At 43.3% G+C, this 20,690-nt stretch overlaps 1 protein-coding gene across 20 annotated transcripts in view; it reads right to left on the bottom strand.

The window, feature by feature from the left end:
- Positions 1-20,690, bottom strand: part of Ryr2 (ryanodine receptor 2) — a 585,615-nt gene that overhangs the window by 381,466 nt on the left and 183,459 nt on the right. For all 20 annotated transcript variants that reach the window (XR_005495333.2, XR_010058952.1, NM_032078.3 and 17 more), the window contains exon 3: positions 1,038-1,142. Coding sequence is in view for 18 of the 20 variants with exons in the window: in NM_032078.3 (NP_114467.2) it covers positions 1,038-1,142 (105 nt within the window). In the remaining 2 variants the exon portion in view is untranslated. The remainder of the gene's footprint in view (positions 1-1,037; positions 1,143-20,690) is intronic.

The following is a 20,690-nucleotide window of genomic DNA, read 5'->3' as shown; positions in this document are numbered from 1 at the left end:
CTCGCACCTAAAACGGAAACTAAGACACAGAATCGTTCCTGTGTGTTCCATTTTATTTCCGAAGAATTTCAGACAAATATAAAACTCTCAGGATGATAGCCATAAATGGTTTGTCCACATTGGTCACACATATATCTCATATGTGAAAAATTAATTTAGAATTGAAGGAAAAAAACACAAAAGTTATAAGATGTGTTTGAAGACCTTAAGAATAAAATATAGCATAGCTGATTGGTCACCTTGTAAAACTTTATGACAATATTTTTTAAATCTCTTTATTTATACAAATTAAAAAGGGGGCTCAATGATGACAACACATAGTTAATAACGGCAAAAGGAAGCACCAGTTGAATTCCCGGAAACAAATAGGTTTTTAGACTTCGAAACACCTTGGTAAGTGGGAAGGTGTGTGATGGCCACGTATGCTCCTGATGGTCTGAAGACTTTAATGAACTGATTAAGAACAGGCAATACTCCAAAAAGCAGCAATCCTGTGTCTTCCAAAAAAATTAATTAAAATAATCCAATAGACTTTCAAAGAAAAATATCTCCATGAGGAGAGAGAATAGGAGTTTTAATTTTCAGGAGATGGTTTGGCTTGTTTTCAAAATTACAGATTACAACTCACTGAAGCTACTGCTGTAGTTTCATCACTTAAAATTCAGAATGGTGCCATGAAACTGTGTTAGTTACGAAGATGCTTAGGGATGTTGCATGGGGGAGGCATCTGAAGAGGCCACAGAGCTCAATGATAAAAGACCAGGCACAAAATCAGACTGTGACATGGCACATGTAAGGAGACACACAAATACTCACAAACTACACACATAAGCAAGAAGTAGATGGAGGCTGGATTGTCTTTTTATATGTCTTTAAGACATCCTAAGCCTGCTAGATAGCTAGATAATCAAATATAAGGAACCCACTTGTAGAAGCCACTGACTTAGAAAAAAATCATAATACCCAGGCAAACAAAGATGCACACACAGCTAAGTTCAGTAAAAAAGACCCCAAGACTACAGAAAATAAGTACTCACCCCTTCTGACTTTTCCACTGTGTTGGCTAGCATCTCCTGCAGGGCCCGTACTGACAGGGACTGCTCCAGCACAAAGGTGCAGATGGACAGGTCCGGGGGGACATTCTAGGTGAGGAGAGGGAGAGAAAGCCATCAGGAGGACATCCTCCTCAAGCATGCAGCCTAGAGAATGTCTAAAAACTTCCTTTCCCTTCCCTTCCCTTCCCTTCCCTTCCCTTCCCTTCCCTTCCCTTCCCTTCCCTTCGTTTCCCTTCCCTTCGTTTCCCTTTCCACAGGTCACCTCTCACCATCTTCTTCCTATGTAGTATGCGTTGTGCTTTCTGTTCATAATTAATTCCTTACTGTGTGTCTGTGAGTGTATGTGTGCATGTGTTTGTGTGTGTGCTGAATATTTTATGTATTTACATTTCAAATGTTATCTCCTTTCCAGGTTTCACCTCCGAAAATCCCCTAGCCCATCCACCTCTCCCCCTGCTTCTATGAGGGGGCTCCCTCACCTGTCTACCCACTCCCTTCCACCTCCCTGCCCTGGCATTCCCTTACACTGGGGCAGCCTTCACAGGACCAAGGGTCTCTCCTCCCATTAATGCCCTACAAGGCCATCCTCTGCTACACATGGGGCTGGACACATGGGTCCTTCCATGTGTACTCTTTTGTTGGTGGTTTAATTCCTGGGAGCTCTAGGGTGTCTGGTTGGTTGATATTGCTCTTCCTATGGGATTGCAAACCCCTTCAGCTCCTTCAGTCCTTTCTCTAACTCCTCCATTGGGGACCCCATTCTCAGTTCAATGGTTGGCTTCCGGCATCCACCTTTGTCTTTGTCAGGCTCTGGCAGAGCCTCTCAGGAGATAGCTATACCAGGCTCCTGTCAGCTTGTACTTCCTGCCATCCCCAATAGTGTCTGGGTTTGTTGACTATATGTGGGGTGAATCCCCAGGTGGAGCAGTCTGGATGGCCTTGCCTTCAGTCTCTAAACTATCTCTTCAGACCCATATACCTTTCCTTTATTAAAGCAGGGCCTCTCTTTGGTCTGAAGTTCTCAAGTAGTCTAACCTAGCTGACAGTGAGTCCAGAAAGTCTCCTGTCTCTGCCTCCCCAGCACTGGGATTACAAGTGTGCACCACCATGTCTGGCTAATTTTTACTTGAGTCCATTTTAGGACCCAGGTTTCTCCAGCTCTCACATATCCACTTCTAGTTTACCACACTGCCTGACAATTACAAAGATATTAAAAAGACAAAAGTAACAGTTGCTCAAATTAATATAGAGTTATGCAAACAGAAAAAGTGAATTGATATAAAATATTCATTGACACCGGGTAAACATTTATATTCCTGTGGCTGGACTCATATTTTGCCTTCAACTTGGGTCATGGGGATTTGGCTCCTGTCTACACAGAAGTGCGTGTTGCATTCTCCCATTTATTTGTATTTAGGCCTATGTTAACTTCAACTGTTTCCAGAAAGTTAAACACATGTATGTAGAGATAGAGTGAGTTTTAGTTTTAGTGAATGTCTCATTTTGATTTTCTGTTAGGAATCCTAGGTTGAAGGCAAACAAGTTAGTTTAATTTTTATACCTCCTTCCAGTATGTTTCAAGCAACCTTCAGGGAAACATGGAGGTGATTCAAAATATGTTTTTAAAATGGATGCCGTTTTTCAATCTTGATAGCTTGACAGCAAAGAGAAAAGAAGGGACTCGGATTTGAGTTCTGATGGGTGATCAGGCAAAAGCCATATGGAAGGATTCTCGGGCTTCCTATCTATGGACTGAAAGAACCCTCCTACTCCATGGAGTCACCAAGACTCAAGGATTTAAAAGCCTGCCATCTTCTAAGCTGAAAAGAGCTGCCAATAAAATACAATTTTATCTCTCCAACTTAAGAAAAGCCTCACAGAAGGCTCAGAATCTCAGAGGTGCAAATTAAGAGAGAAGCTGCTGGCCAGCCGAGACATAGAAAGATACCCACATGCTTTAAGACAGAGCAGATGGACTGTGTCTGAGGAGAGCTCTTGAGTGCTTGGCCACCCATCTGCTGAGCAGCTTCTGGCAAGGCACCATGGCCTCTGAGGGGGAGGGGGAGGTGGTCAGCTCCTCCCTACATTAGAGGGGCATCAAAGTGGTGCAGTACATTGCTGCTGCTAATGTACTGACTAGACAGAGACCTGGCAAGATTTCACCCACCAGCTGGTGAAAATCATCGTTCTGATGTTTATATGTTCCCTCAGTGGCAATATGACCCTGGGCTCATGACCAATGACCTTTGGTACACATTGTGAGAGGGAAATACTAGTCAGAATACACCAAAAAACACCTCACTTCATGGTTTCCTCTTTACATGGCTTCAAAGCCTCAGTTATAATATTGCCAGTCTGGAGATACTCTTTCAAGGTTTATGCTTCTCAATGGATGTTTCTCATTCCATCATACATCTTTTTTTAAGTCTACTTTAAAAAAAAAAACATTTGTACAGGTAAGTGTATATGTTAATGTGTGCACATGTTAGCATGCATGCTGATGTCTTTCCCCATCACTTTTCATATCATTTTTGAGACAGGATTTCTCCTTAATCCTGAAGCTCACAGACTACTGGCTCATGAGCTCTGTGACCCTGCCTAGGACCTGGATTTTAACTTGGGGGTCTAGTCACCAGAACTCAGGCCTTCACACTTGCACATCAAAGACTTTGCCCGCTGAGCCACCTCCCCTGCCCCATTTTGGCCTGTTCTCTCCCCTCTACCCCTCTTCTCCACAGAACCTAATATGAGCACCTTGGCAAAACAACTGTTCCCAAGCCAATGAATTCTGCATGTCACTTCTCTGAAAGACAAGGGTAAATGTTCGCTAATTAATAAAGCTGGTACACCTGGGTATCCCCAGGCATTCAAATTGTTCAGAAAAGCTGGAGGCATTGAACTAGGCTCGCTGGACCACAACAGGGTCTAGGTAGGAGAGAGGCATTAGCAGGTTTAAATGAGGGATGATTAGCAGGACATTATCACCTCAAAGGCCACAGCTGTGCCGATTTAGCACTTAATTATGAAAATCTCTCATGAATTAGTGGTGGTTCAAAGGGTTTCTGCTCCTCAATATCCATGTTTATAGCACAATACCCAAGGACTTCGTGGTGCTACAGAATCATGTATCCAAGATACGACATCTTTCAAATCTAATAGTACTTAGGCAGTGCAAGCCACTTTTTAAAACTCTTTTTCAAAAACCAAAGGCCAACTGTACCTATGCCAAACTTTACATGGGCGTGCGTCAGGGTCACATTCCTTCCCACATGCCTCTTTCTCTTTAATGTCACACAGTGTATCACATCAACTCTGTTCACGTGCATCAGGAGTGGGAGTCATACCTGACTAGCATCCTTGAAATTGGGAAGACCAATGTGCATGCACGCGCGTTCGAGCACACACAGGGGATGGGCATGTCACTCAGTTGAAGGAGTCCTTGCCTAGCATGCACAGAGTTCTGGGTTCACTGGCTTCAGTTGGTACCAAAAACCAAGTGTGGTAGCACAATCCTATAATCCCAGCACTGGGGTAGTGGAGGCAAAAGATTGAAGGTTCAAGGTTATCCTCAGCTACTTAGTGAGTTCCAAGTGATGCTGAGCTATGTCCTACAAAACACAAAGAATTATTCATGCATCAGGCCTCTTAAATTATCAAAGCTGCATGGATGCGGAACACCCAGGCACCCATGCAGCTCCTGGTTTCTCACACTGTCAAGGCCAGCCTACTGCAAGCAGGGTGGACTTCTACCCTATGAAATGTGAAGCAGTATTGATTTTTAAATGGCTTTTACTTATGTGCATATCTGTGTGAACATATTTTCCGTGTGTGCAGTTGCCCTCAGAAGCCAGAAGATAGCACCAGATAGATCTCCTAGAGGTGGAATCATGAGCAGTTGTGATCCACTCCACCTACACCCTGGAAACTACTTTTAATATCACACAGTGGAACTCATGTTCTCTACAAGAGTAGAATGCACTCTTAACCAATAAGCCATCTCACCATCTCTACCCTATTATTTATGATCTCAAACAGGAGGGCATTATACCAACCATTCAGACTCTAGGTATGGCCCACATACTTGCTGCATTTTAAACCCATAACTTCCAGTCATTTGCTTGCACATTGGAATGATGGTCTGAGAAGAAGTTCAAGGTAAATAAATCTATTACTAAAAAGTTATGGGGTCGATGAGATGATTCAGTGGGTAAAGGCTCTTTCCCACCAATCCCTCAATGACCTGAATTCGATCCACCTGACCCTTATGGTAGAAGGATAAAATTGATCCTCAAAAGCTGTTCTCTGACCTTCACACCCATGCCATGAGAAGCACCCACACATATGCACACATAGATAGATAGATAGATAGATAGATAGATAGATAGATAGATAGATAGATAGATGATAGATAGATAGACAGATGATAGATAGATGACAGATAGATGATAGATGATAGATAGATAGATAGATAGATAATAGATAGATAGATGATAGATGATAGATAGACAGATGGTAGATGACAGATAGATGATAGATAGATAGATAGATAGATAGATAGACAGACAGACAGACAGACAGACAGATGATAGATAAATGTTTTTGAAGTTTTCATGGTGGCACCCAAATCTCAGAATTTAGGACAGTTCAAGTAAAGACATAAAAATGAGTGAATACATGGAAAAGACACAAATTAAAATAAATAAATCTTTTTTAGAAAGGGATATTTTAGGAAGATAACTCTAGGGGATAGATACATGATGAATATGGCTTACGATTTTATATATATGTTTTGCATACATATGTATACATGTGTATGTATATACTGTATATAGATTATACTATGTATTATGTATCTATCTATTTATATGTATGAATATATATGCAGTCATGCATATTTTTAAAGGTCTGATGGGGATACATTTAAGAAAGATTTATGAGGAATTCCTTTTTATGGCTGAGGGAGAAGGCTAGTATATCCACTCTCTAAAATAGAAAACTGAGTAAAGTAACAATAAATAAAACAAACAAATGTCCAACACTTTCAGAACCATGAGGACACTTATGTACAAAAATGTGAGACACATCCATAGCTTAGTTAGCTGCTGAACTGAGACATCTGTATTGTTCCTTCCTGGCATCCCCTACCCCTGCCTCTTGTACTCCTGTCCACACACATAGATGTACACACACACACACACACACACACACACACACACACACCTGCTCAGTTGATAAGGAGCTTTGTTAAGAACGTGGCACCCTCCAGGTTGTGAAGAGCAGAGGCCCTGACATCCTGTTCAAGGAGCTGCCACATCAGGCACAGTGTGACAGTGACAGGTATAGGAAGGTCTCATATCTCATGGGCCTGACTCCACACATTCTCACTACAAGTGCACATGTGAGACACACAGATGGCCCGCAGACTCAAAGACAGCCTGCAGTTACTACATGTGTACTCTCCTATCTGTAATTATGAGGTCCACCTACAGGGTGTGGGCTCCCACCTGCTCTAAAATGGCACATGTTCTCTGCGCCATTGATGCTTGACTCTAATCTACACACAAACACTCACCTAGGAAACTCTTCTTAGAATAAAAACAACTGTTTAAACTTTGACCAGGAACATTAATATCCACAAATTAATGATTTAATCCAGGAAATTCACTCAACAGTGAAAAGCTGCATATACAAATCTAGCCAGAACAGCTTTCAGCAAGGACGTACCTGAATTTAAAATTGCTATATTTTCTAAAATGTACAGCTCTAACTCAAAATTTTGGCATAGGCAAAAAAAAAAAAAAGTAAAGTCTAATGAATACTGCAGTGATAACGTGATCAGGAAAACAAATCACTAACTTAGGCTTAGTGGCAAAGCACTTGAAAGCGAGTATTATTTTCTTACAAATATAGCTTTATCAATGGAAGACAAGGCTGGTATATATATAGACTTCAGTGGGATAACACTTGCTTCACATGGGTGGTTTGTCATCAAAAGTACAATTAAGTGAAGAAAAAGAGAGAAGAAAGAAAAGAAAAAGATAAGTATATCAAAAAAGAAATGGAACTGAATCTATACACAGTCAGGTAACACACCACACACACACACACACACACACACACACACACACACTCACACACTCACACACGAATCTACCTTTCCTAACAAAGAAAACCAAGATCAACACACAAAATTCAACTTTCTTTTAATGTTTATGTGTAGATCTGTCTGTGGTGGGCAGTGGTGGTTCTCACCCTTCCGAATGCTGAGACCCTTTAATACCATTCCTCATGTGGTGCTGCCCAACCACAAAACTACTCCATTGCTACTTTATAACTATAATTGTGTCGTTACACATTTTAATGTAAATATCTGATATTCTCAATACCTTATACATGATACCAAAGGGGTCAAGACCCACAAGTTGAGAACAACTGCCTTAGAGGCCAGACAATAAGGCCAGATCCCCCACAGCTGGAGTTCAAGGCAATTGTGGGCTGACCAACATGGGTGCTAGGAACTGAACTCTGGTCCTCTCTTGAACAGCAACACACTTAATTTAACTGCTGAGCCATCTCCCCAGAACCACAAAACTCAACTTTTATACCAGTAATACAAATGGAACTTGGAGCAAAACATTATTCACAACAACATAGGTGAGAAATAAATATATTTAAAAAATAACCACTAAGTTAAAGATTTGCATGTACCCGAGCTTAAGCTTTTGTATGTTTCATTTGCCCATCAGGTTAAAAGTCAGAACATCCAGGTGACTATCACAGACCATGTGCCTTGGAAGTACCTGGCCATTAGCAGTATGATTCTGATATAGGATTGTCTGGTCAAATGCATGTCAGCAGATATCAAAAGGCTGTTTGACTTGATCCGCTCGGTAATGAAAGGGTTTCTGGTGTAGATGAGATGTATCAATATATGAAAATCCTTCTTTCCACTTCCATTCGCTTTAAGACATCAGCCATTGTAGGGGAGGCATTGGACACAAGGACTTGACAAAACCACAAGAATGCTCTAAATTTAGGTTGTGCCTGCTATTATGGCTTGAGCAATGTTTAAATGGAGTTCCCCCAGCCCAACATACCAAAGATTTATGTGCTGAGGTACGGTATTAATGGGAAAGAAAGCAGAATTCAACAAGCATCAGGACAGAAAAGGTAATATGGGAACGAGGCATTAGTCCAGAACTTGACACCTAACGGCTGCTAAGATGTGACTACTACTGACTGAACCGGGGGATCACGGAAGACGACGATGTGAGTGGGGAAGGCCGTGATCATTATGTTGAGAACATGCTAAGCTTAAGAATAGGCCAGCCTTCACGGGAAAACATCAGACATGCCGAAGTGATACCTATCTGGTCAAGGAGGAGATGAGATTGCCTCCCACAGTGTGATGCCAGCATGCTAGGTAATGCTACGTATAGAGTAACAGCTACTGTGGGACCCTGTCCTCAGCAGATGTCATGCTTACGGCCATCTTGGAACAGAGGAGCTGTGACGTCAACAGGGACACTCTCAAGTTCTGTCTTGGCATCCTTCTTGGGCAACAGGGATCAGGGTAGTGCTGTCATGAGGCCTCATGTGTGACTCCAGCCATTCACTCCTTCCTTCTTGCCTTTTCCCAGCTCATGTAATCTTTCTCTAACTGTGTGGTCTTGGAAGTACTAGAGCATATGAAGGGGAAAGTTGACTGGGGATGAGAGACTTCAGGGATTCAGTTTCTGTGAGTCATCACTCATGATAGCTAGCAGGCTAGGAAGCAGAACTATACAAGTCACCCATATTCCCTCCAGCAACTCCATTTAAACTCAGAGGGTCAGTACTCTAGACTTAGATGTGTGCTGATCTGTTTTAAGTGTTACCTTGCCACAACCCAAAGCCACTTTGGAAAATGGCCTTAATTGAGGGATTCTCTAGAGCAGGCCACAGCCTACGGGCATGTCTGTGAGGGACTGTCTCGATAGCCAAGTTGTCGGGAAGAACCAGCCCATTGTGGACAGCACCATTCTCTTGCCTGGTGGTTCAGAATTGTATAAAAAATAAAGAAAAGAGTAGGGATCCGTTCTCTTCTCTCTGCTCTGGACTATGAGTCAGATGTGATTAGTTGCTTGAGTACCCATCAATGATGGACTGTCACCTGGCTTTATAAGCTGAATAACCCTCCCCCCAGCCCCCTTATTTTGCTTTTAACCAGCTGTTTTATCACAACATCAAGCAGAACTGGATTGGGTAGAACTGTTTCTCGGATCTGTCATCCCTTCTCTGTATGAAGTGAGTAAGAAGAGAGTCGCCAGGAAAAGTCAGGCAGTGTTTACCGCCTGAGACCCTGCAACAAAAACTTATGAGACAGAAGGTGTTTGGGGTGAAAGAGAAGGAAGAGTTGACATTAGGAGAGTCGTGAAGAGGGTGGGTAGTGAAGTGACCCAACGATGATTTTAAAAAGAAAAAGTAGGTCCTGGAGAGACAGCTGTCTCAGTCAGCAAGCAACTGCCACACAGGTGTACACACCTTTGGATCTGTTGCTTGACTAATTAAGGCAGAAGTCTGCCATTGTCTGGACAGCCTTCTGAGATTGGCACAAAACAGCAGACTCCCTTCGCCAGCAGGGCTTCTCCTCTTACCTTGTCTGGAGAGCTCGAACCCCCTCCCCAGACACCTCTACCTGCAGAATGGCAAGTAGCCTTGGTTAGATCACAGGTTCAGCTTCCTTTATCCTGATAAGGACCCGTTCAGCAAGCGACTGAGATCCCTGGAGTGCCTCCCCACATGGATGAGGTATCTCAGTACCTGAGCCTTCCAGCCAAGGACCTTTGACCACCCTGGATATTCATGCTCCCTCCTCCTAAACTCTATAACCCTCCATTCACCCCAAGTAAAGTTGATCTGTCTCCCTGAAGCTGATTCTGGTATGCTATATCTGTCATACTCCCAGGCTGTACAAAATGCCCAAACTCTGTTTATCCATTCTGTTCCCTTTGTCCTGCAAGACCAGTAGCCAACAACCACGGGAGAAGGGAGACCCACAGGGTCTCTCAACACATATCACAGAGCCAGGCAATACACCAAGTGTCTGTAATCCCAGACTTGGGTGGGTAGAGACCAGAGTTCACTGGAACTTGATGAGCTCCAGGCTCAGTGAGGAGACCCTGGAGCAGAGAGTTAACAGAAGAAGACATCTGACTGCAGCCACTGGCCTCCACACAATGTGCATGTGCACCCACATGCTCACAGACTCGTGCACACAAGGAAGATGAAGCAGGAAAATGTGGTAGGTGGGTAGCTGATCGAAGGAAAAGAGGTGCACCCCATTTTCAAAGGCGCCAAGCCAAGCGTAAGGCCGAGCAGGGTGAAGAAGCCAGAGACTGTGTCTGATGACTAAGATATCACCAAGCGTAGTTAGGGAGAAGTTTAGTAGAAGTGACATGAAACGATTCTATTTCAGAAGTTCCAGCAAAGATGGGATCTTCTGTACCACAGCGATGACAGAAGGGAAGGAGAATAAGAAACTACCACCTTCAGTGGTATGAAAGAAGTTAACACCAGGACAAATGAGAGGGCTCAGTGGTCAAGGTACTTCCCACCAGTCCTGACAATCTCCGTTCAGTGCCTGGGAAACACGTATTTTGAGGAGAGAAATGGGCTGGAGAGATGGCTCAGCGGTTAAGAGCACTGACTGCTCTTCCAGAGGCCCTGAGTTCAAATCCCAGCAACCGCATGGTGGCTCACATGTTCATTTAACCTCACTTTCTAGAGAAGCTGACTTCTGTAATGGGATCCGATGCCCTTTTTGGGTGTGTCTGAAGACAGCTATGGTGTACTCATATATATTAAATAAATAAATCTGAAGAAGAAGAGGAGGAGGAGGAAGAGGAAGAGGAAGAGGAGGAGGAGGAGGAGGACCAACCCAAACAAGTTATCCTCTGGCCTCTGCATGTGCATCATTCATACCCATAAACAAATAAGTATATGGATAATTTTTTAAAGAAAGCCAATAATATCCACCCCCGTTATGGTAACTATCCTTCTGAATTCCCCGAGCTAAGCCCAGTTTATGGTCAGTTTATCCATATTGCACCCCGGTTTGTTTATCTATCTGTGGTTGATGATATGAAGATGAAGCATGTGTCTGGGGCCTGATAAAACACCTGTTCATTTAACCTCACTTTCTGGAGAAGCTGACTTCGATATCTCCATTAGCCAGTACCAGGCCACGGAGAGGAAAGAGGAGCAGCCCGGGGGATGTGCTAGCAAAGAGATGAACCACCTGCCTCTCTGGCCAATGGAGGAAGATCAGCATCCCCTGGAGCTTCCTGCTGCTTGGTCCATCTCAGTGTCATACAGCTCCAACCCTGAGCAGCTTACACTGCTCCTGTGGAAACCACCCATACCCATCAACTAACGACACATTTTCACAGCACGGGTGGCCCCACAGAGCCGCCTGAGAAGTGGAAAGCATATACTTTTTGCTTTAGTAATGTCAAACTTGAACATGCTCTAAGAAGATATCTGAAAGCTTCTTTTGCCTCTTAAGTACAGTTAGCTTTCTGAGCTGTGAAACCAAGACCCGTGAGAGTGACTGGCCTCCAGGAAAAAAAAAAAAAACATCAAAACACGGGGCCTCTTTTTTGCTGAGTAGTCACCTTTCCAAATGAAATTTTAGCTATTAAGCTCTGCGTGCCATCTCTCAAAAGAACTGAGAATTGTATTTGCAGTAGGACACAGTGATCTGGTCCAGACACTCCTGGAAATCTGGCAGACTGCCAGAAAAGAGAAAAAAATAAGTAAATGAAAGAAGAGGAAAGAGGGAAGGTGAAGGGGAGGAGGGAGAGAAGAGAGAGGAAGAGAAAAAGGAAAGAGATGTGGGAAGAGGAGGGGAAGTGGGGGAAAGGAAAAATAACAGTTTCCTACCATGATATTACCCAGTTTATATTGTTCCCCAAAGGACTTCAGGTTCTCTCTTCCACCAATAAAGGTCCCAAAGAGGCACAGAAATACTTTCTCAAGGATGGTACATGTTATATAACACATCATCTAGGTGCTCAAACCCTTAGTTCCCGGGAGGAGCTTTTTGTTGTTTTCCTGCTGTGCTGGATGAAGCCCAGGCTTTGGGCACACTGGACTCTGCCTCTTAGCTAAATCTTGACCTCCGATAAACATACACGCGCATTGGTCTCTGTTGTGGAGGCATAGATCCGTAGGCAAGATACGTCATCAGCAACATAAACTCACATATGGCTTCCCAAGAGACCTGAATATCTGGGGCCAAGCTCATGTCAGATCTAACTACTGTCAAGGTCTGAATTCTCACAGCACAGCTGCCAGAAAGTTAAGAGGATAACACAGCAGCTGTTGAGTTTTTTTTTTTTTTCTGTGTATACCTTTCTAATGAAGTAACGTGTGTTTCTCAACAGAATCTCGTGAGTTGTGTGTTCTGGAGCAGAACTGAGTAGGACTAACTCAAACATTTAAGGGTACCCTCATAATAATGGGAGTGCCATCACCCAGTTTCTGCTTCGTCTGCCTGGGACCGGTCTGAGTATTTGACGCGTGTTAACTCAGTCCACACAGGAGCTGGTTCTCAGCAGATCCCTGCTAACCCAGATGAGTGTGTTGTTGTTACAAATCAAAAACGGACACACCCCCAAATGTGGGATTGCGGCTCACCAGCAGAAAGCCTTGGGTCACTTACACAAGGGGTGTTATGTACACAAATGTCATTCAGAATAACCAAGGGAAAGATAAGCTGAGGAAAAAGTTCTGATGTGCCGACGGCACCGCATGCCGTTCTCACCTGTTTTCAGATGAGAATTATAAAAACCTGTTAGGTTTTATCTTCCCATACCCCAGATACTGAGATAACTCCACACAGATGCAAAAGGAAGGGAGGGAGGGAGGGAGGGAGGGAGGGAGGGAGGGAGGGAGGAAGGGAGGGAGGGAGGGAGGGAAAGGAGGGAGGGAGGGAGGGAGGGAGGGAGGGAAAGAAGGGAGCAAAGGAGAGAGCGAGGGAGGGAGGAGAGACAGACAGACAGTTAGACAATGCTAGAGAGATGGTTCAGAGGTTAAGTGTGAATTACTCTTACAGAGGACCTATATTCAGTTCCCAGCACTATCAGACCTATCATAAACCCCCAGAATCCCAGTCCCAGGGAGATCTACTGCCCTCTTCTGGACTCTGCAAGCCACTACACTCATGCAGGAAACACATCACCCTTAACCAACACCCCCCACACATACATACATACATGTATATACACACACAATTTTAAAAATAAAATAAATAGTTTAAAAGAAATAAACACACAAGAAGCTGGAATTTTTGGGTTTTTTTAATTTTGTTTTTTAAGGCTGGGTCTCTCTCAATACCCATAGCTACCCTGAAGTGACCCTGTATAGACCCAGTTGACCTTCCACTCCGAAATCTACTTGCCTCTGCCTCCCTAGAGCTTGGATTAAAGGCATGTGCCACCATGCCCAGCAAGTGCTTTAATTTCAACTGAAGGCATCCTGGTTTCAATAGTGATGCCTCTAGAAGCTTAGACTCAATCCCTCCAGCATAAGGGTTTAATATTATTTCCTCGGCCTGAGACCACTAAGGTAATTTGTGGGTAAACTGTAAGGACAGGGTTAGCTACTCTATAGTGAGAACAGTCTGTAGGAATCAGGGGCACTGGTCACTAAACTGTGAGCTGTCTGTAGGGCTGATCTCGCAAAAACCAGCAAGGCTTGTAGTTGGTCGTGTACATTCCTTCAGGATTGCTGAACCTGTACTCAGAATTGTTTTTTGGTGTGTGTATGTGTGTGTGTGTGTGTGTGTGTGTGTGTGTGTGTGTGTGTGCGTGTGTGTGTGTGTGTGTGTGTGTTCTTTGACCATAACACCAAGTCATAATACCATGCTGTCCACTGCTATGGTTTGCCCATGAATGGTCCCTCACAGGCTGCTGTTTTGAACAACTGTTCTCTGCCAAAGGTGCTGTATATCCCTGTGCGATGAAAGTAGATGGGGCTGGTTAAGAAGAATTTCACTGGGAGAGGGGGGAGGACGAGAAAGAGTCATGGAGGTAAAAACAACTAAGACTTCATTACGTGCGTGTGTGCAACCACCACCGAGGAATAAAACCCAGAAGTTAGTTTTGAAAGTATCAGTGAAGACACTGTCTGATTTCTGAGTGTCGTTCTAACTTAGGGAAGAAGAATTAGTAGCTCTCAGTTTACAAAACAATCAGATGTCAGTGTCGGCCTGCTGATGGGACCTGACAAATGGCATCCCGTCTTGAGAGACTGAGCTCTCAATACATATGATCTGAGGCCAAGGCAAGGTGAAGAGTGTAACTGCATTAAGTCATAGCATGCCTAGCTAGTGTCCCTGGAGAAATACCCGGTGTACAGAGACAGCCTTCCACCCATCTGGTATGTAGACGGCCATGTTGGCTGTGTGAGGGACGAGAAAAGAAAGGTCCTGCTTTATTGTTGTTGCCATTGTTGCTGTTTTTCAAATCAGCTCTGGAACCCTGACTTACTCTCGGACTTTAGGAAAATTGGGACTCCTAGTTAAAATACTCGAGTAAACGTTAGCTACTAGAGGTCAGAACAGAGAGTAGGCTCACACGGCAGCCTGCTAACACTCAGGAATTGCAGTGTGGACCACAACACAGATCTCCTCAGCTCACCTCCGTTCTACTTTTTAGCAAGTTTGCCTCCTGTATCTCAACGCCAAGTTTTAACTGCAACAAAATTCCAGTAGAGCAACTTCTTCTGGAGGCTTTCAAGGTGCAGTCTTGAAAGTGTGCATCTAATACTTCAAAAATGCGTGCACGTAGATTATTTGCGGCATTAGAGCTTCCTAGATGAATTGTTTGAGTGCTGCTCATTTAAAAATATCTAGCTGCAAATCAAGCATCATTGTCTGGAGCCATTGCTGGATGGTGTCCTTCAGAAATAAAATACACAGAGTTCTGAAGCTGAAGAGGCAGCTTGGCAGCTAAGAATGCTCGCCGGTTTTGCAGAGTACCTGAGTCTGGCTCCCAACGCTCTCACAGGCTCACAACTGCCTGTAACTCTAGCTCCCAGGGAGTCCAATGTCCTCTTCCAGCCTCTGAAGGCACTGTGCTCAGCTACACATATACATACATATAATCTTTAAAATGTTCAAACATGTACACAATTCCGTAATCAGCACCTATGTCCTAACAGCCAGCTAAAAATTAAATCCTTTAATACAGAAATGAAACAAAGGGCCCAGCCTAGCTTTAATTCCATCCTGAAGAAGTAACATAATTTCTGCTGAGTTATTGCTTAACATTGTGAACACTTACTCAGATATTGCTACATGTATATCTAAATTGCCTATATAGAATTAGCTTGCTTATATTAACATGACATGTATACTACAACAAGGTATGTGTCTCTTTATACTGTGGGTTAACTTTGAGTTGATTACTGCTGACATGTGTACTTAACACCTTCAATGTGCATGACTTGAATAGACTCTAATTCAAATCTGCTGAATACGTAGAGGTATCTGTTGGTTGTTTAGCTCGTTTTCCAAATGAATTGATCTTTCTATTGTAATCTTACACTCACAGTAATACTAAGAAAAAGGTGGGAGAGGTCCCATGTATTCCCTGCCGCTGTCACTTGCAGCTCACCAACAGAAAAACACTCCCACTGCTCAAGCCTCCTGTTCACCCAATTAACCCCAGCAACCTCAGATCTATTCATTGCCCCCTCAATATTGTTCTTATGCATATTCTCTCAGATGGATGGCTCATTTCTGTTTAGTGTAGAATCCCATTCCACTGTATGGATGTGCCAAAGTTCATCTGTTTACTTCCTGAAAGACAAGCTGGTTTCTTCCAAGGTTGGAGCACTGACTTAATTGAGCTTCTATGAGCTTTTCAAGTGCAGGTATCTACAGGACCTTATGTTTCAAGGAATTTTCCCAAGGACTGGGGAACTGAATCCCATAGTGAAGGCATGTTTAACTGATGTAAAGGTGTCACACACCTGGTCAACACACTCACTGAATACACACTGTGTCATGCACCTGGTCAACACACTCTGTGTCACACACCTGGTCAACACACCTGGTCAACACACCTGGTCAACACACCTGGTCAACACACCTGTTCTATTTGCCTTCCCACCAGCCATGCACAACTGTTCCCACTGCTCCACAGCTTCACTAGCACGTCATCATCACCCAGGCTGGTTCCTTCTAATAGATCTTGGTTTTCTATTACAAAGACATTGACAACAACATGGTGGGTATGTTTTCATGGTCAAATATTTAAAAAACCTGGTCCAGGACAAATATGTTTCTAGGCGGGTCTCTAAGTGACTGTGGAGTGTTCATCCCTAATGGAAACATCTATATCATACCCTCTTCCTCACAAGGCTTAGGGAACATGGTAGAAAAAAGGGTGGAAAGACTGTAAGAGCTAGAGCTTGGGCACACTGCTGTGGAGCAGTGTCTCCTAGACATGGCAAGACCATTACACATATGAACTCACATCAGCTGTGGTTGCATGCACAAAATCAAGCAGGTCAGTGTTCCAGTGCAGAATGGGCTCAGGAGGCCCCATCGCTAGTTGAGGACATACTGGCATTTGATGGCTGCTAGGTAACATAGTCAGTTTTCCTCAGGGGCTGTGGCCCCTGGTAGTTAGTTGTCTGTACTCTAGTGGACGGTCTCACACTCATGTGGATATAAGCAGCACTAATTGAACCTTGAACCCAGCATGTTAAAAATAGAGGGCATGGGAGGGAATTGCAGTGAGGGTCACAGAAGAACTGGTGAAAAGTAGGAGAGCGGAGATTGTCAAATACATTGTAAACATTCACACATTCCCCACCCTTGTGTGTGTGTGTGTGTGTGTGTGTGTGTGTGTGTGTGTGTATGTGTGTGTGTGTGTGTGTATACGAGAGAGAGAGAGAGAGAGAGAGAGAGAGAGAGAGAGAAACTTTTTAAAGAGGTTGTATAGATTTACAATCCTATCAGAAATGTACGAGAATTCCCATTGTCGCCATGATACACAACCTTTGCCAGTGTCACATGTGATTCACCACACTGTGATTTCCCTTCTCTCATTGATCATCATGAACACTGCCAAACATCTTTCAAAACCTTAGGGATCTGTGTGAGTTCCCTCTCTTAGAGACATTTCAAGCACGTGAAGTGTCTTGTCTACTCAGATGCCCTATTCTCATTATGAACTCACAGAATATATGTTGATTCCACAGGGAAATTCTTCATATTTTACTTGTAGAGTGTAAAACCTTGTTCCCCAATCTAATCTTCATCCAGTTCTTTTGCGTGTTTGTTTTACGCATTATGGTACTTGTTCTGTTTGTTTGTTTTATGATGTATTATGGTATCTGTCAATATCTAGAAGTCATTCCTTTCCATGTTGTGAAATAAAGTTGGTTTTGCTTTCACATTTACAATTCTTGAAACTTTTTTTTAAAACTCAGCTTCACTTAAGTATAATTCACAAGCAATTAAACTTAACCAACTAAAGTGCTCAATCTGATGGGTCTTCTGACTTTTCTATTATCATTTAACTAACATCACAAGTGCAAAGTACAACACGTTCATCTATTTTACAGAAGAAACATGTCTGCATATGTCTACAGAAGTTAACCGAGAGTAAATTGCCAAGCTATGTCATAAAACTTTAATTTTATCAGAAATAACAATTTATCAAAATGATTGCTCCATTTTGTATTGAAATGTAACTTCATGATCTTCCTTATCACATACCAATGTTTGCAGCTAAAATATCTTATGCAGATAATAGAAAATTATACTATCAAAAAAATCTTAGCGTTTTATAATTATCTATCTTCAGAAATTTTCTGTAAAGCCTTTTATTCTCTACATTATGTATTACATAGAGAATCATATTGTCATAGTTAGCATATGTTTGGCCCAGGGAAGTGGCACTATTAGAAGGTGTGGCCCTGTTGGAGTGTGTGTGTCACTGTGGGCATGGTCTTTAAGACCGTCATCCTAGCTGCCTGGATTGTGCTAGCAGCCTTCAGATGAACTCTCAGCTCCTCTTGCACTATGCCTGCCTGGATGCTGCCATGTTCCTGCCTTGATGATAATGGACTGAACCTATAAACCTGTAAGCCAGCCTTATAAGGCCAACTAAATGTTGTCCTTATAAGAGTTTCCTTGGTCATAGTGTCTATTCATAGCAGTACAAACCTAAGACACATACTTCATATCAAGTAGTAAATTAAATATCACTCCAAGTGCACTGCACCAAACCCAGAGTCAATCTGCACAGGAGTAAGCATTCTTGTAGCCACAAGTGTGCTTACTCAAGTCAAGCTAAAGACATTCAGTTAATTCCACAAAGCAGTATGCAATCTCTGTGTACTTTTCAAAGCCAAATGAACAGATGAAATATATATATGCATATATATATATATATATATATATATATATATATATATATATATATCCCTCAAAAGTATGTCAGTTCCCAAGAGTTGAGACAGGTGAGTGGTTGTCTCTGCCAGCAGGTACTTTCTGGACTAGAGAAAGCATGGAGAACAGGACCATCTAACTCTGTAACAAGGGGGTGGGGCAACAGAAGGAATTCACCTGGTTGGGCATGACTAGAAGGACAGAGATGGGGGGAGGAAGAAGTCAATGAACAAATGAGCCAATGAGAAAGAAAGAGACAGAGGAATGAAAGGGAAGAAGAGAGAAGGGAGGGGGAAGAGAGAGGGAGGAGGGGGCCTGAAGGGGAGTGGGGGAGGGAGGAGAGGACCCAAGGCTTTACCTTGCAGAGGAAGGGCCTGCAATGCAGTACAGATGTGGGGAGGCTCACAAAGGAAATCCTGCTTGACAGCTGAATGAAAGAGGAGGTGGCTTCCTCCAAGTGAAGAGGGTGCCACTGTGTTCCGGGAAGAGAGAAAAGTGGAGCATATTCAAAGGCACCAGGTTTTCCTTTGTTTTCAGGAAAACTGAACTGGATTAGTTACACTTGGGGGATGTAGACACGTGTCTCAGAATACCAAGTCAGTAAGCAGAAGCAAATGAGACACAGTGCAGCACTGGAAAAAGTGCCCGCTGTTTCTTGTCTCTCAGTTAATATGCTGGAGACAGGGAGTCTGAAGACCCACCATACCCCTCAATGGAACACTTGGCAGTTGCTTGCTTCTGCACCACACTCTATTTATAATCTATACAACTTCAGTTTTACCCATTAGGTCCCATTTCAAATTTCAAAAACCTTAATTCCTCAATTGCTCTCCATCTAGAAGACTCACCGAGCCCTATTTCTCCAATGTCCTAAGACTCAACTAATACTTTAGGCCAGAAGGTTTACCTCTCTCTTAGCTTTAAGGTGGAATAAAAATATTTAACTGACATAAACATTTCCTCTGTTCTACTTCTGAGTATTAGTCTTATGGAATTTGTTCCAGATGCTTCTTACAAAGGTAATGCTTCCTAGGTATTAGAGCAGACACAGCCTGCTTCCCTGAACCAGATCTGGCCACTGCATTTTTTTTTTACATCTCCTAAAATGAGGATAGTTTCTTCATGTGTGTGTGTGTGTGTGTGTGTGTGTGTGTGTGTGTGTGTGTGTGTGTGTATTGTGGTGTGGTTGGTGTGTGTGTATGTGTGTGTGTCTGTGTATATATGTGTGTGTGTGTATGTGTGTGTGGTGTATATGTGGGATATGTGGTGTATGTGTGTGTGTGTGTGTGTGTGTGTGTGTGTGTGTGTGTGTGTGTATTGGGGCTGGGGTGTCTTGGGAGATACCTCAGTGCTTGCCATGCAAGCATGAGAGAGTTCACATCCCCAGAAGAGCTAGGGGCAGCAGCACATACCTATAATCCCAGCACTGGGGAAGCAGCCACCAAAGGACAGTCAGGCCAGTGAACCAGTGGGCTCCTGGTTCAGTGAGGTCCTACACCAACACACACACACACACACACACACACACACACACACACAAGAAGTTGGAGAGCCACAGGAGAAGACAAGTGACCTTGACCTCTGGCTTCCACCTGCACGTACACACACATCATGCATACCCCATGTGCATGTACCCATACATGTACAAGACACAAACACATACGCACAAAATGTCTGGAGTATGCATTCCAGCACCCATCAATACAATCTTTAGGCTCCCGGCCAGGTTTATCTATTTGAATACTGTCTACAGCTGCTCTGGGGCTAAAGATCAAAGTTGAGAAGAAAACATGACCCAAGATACCTAAAATATTTACGCTCTGGCTCTTCCCAGAAAATGATGCCAAGCCAGCTCTGCTGGCTGCCATGTGTCTACTACAGCTAAGCCGCACTCTCAGATCTAGAAAAGAAGATGCATGAAAGCCCTGAGCACAACAGGGCCGTTCTGCAAATTCAGGTTCCAGTGTCAAAGACTGACAACTTCAGGGTAGGGAGAAAACAAAGTCAGTGGTTTAGAGCTTCCCAAGACTGGGTCCTGAGTTCGGATCCCATGTAAACCCTGCATAGGTGTGATAGCCTGAGTTTAATTCCAGTCTCGGAAGGGTAAGATAGGGAATACCCAGGGCATGCTACTTATGGAGACTATGTGTAAGAATATACATTCCAAAGTCATGTCTTTAACAACC

The sequence above is a fragment of the Rattus norvegicus genome, chromosome 17 (assembly GCF_036323735.1).
Source record: "Rattus norvegicus strain BN/NHsdMcwi chromosome 17, GRCr8, whole genome shotgun sequence".
NCBI lineage: Eukaryota > Metazoa > Chordata > Mammalia > Rodentia > Muridae > Rattus > Rattus norvegicus.
The sequence above is the reverse complement of the archived record's forward strand: the minus strand, read 5'-3'. Positions and strand labels throughout refer to the sequence as shown.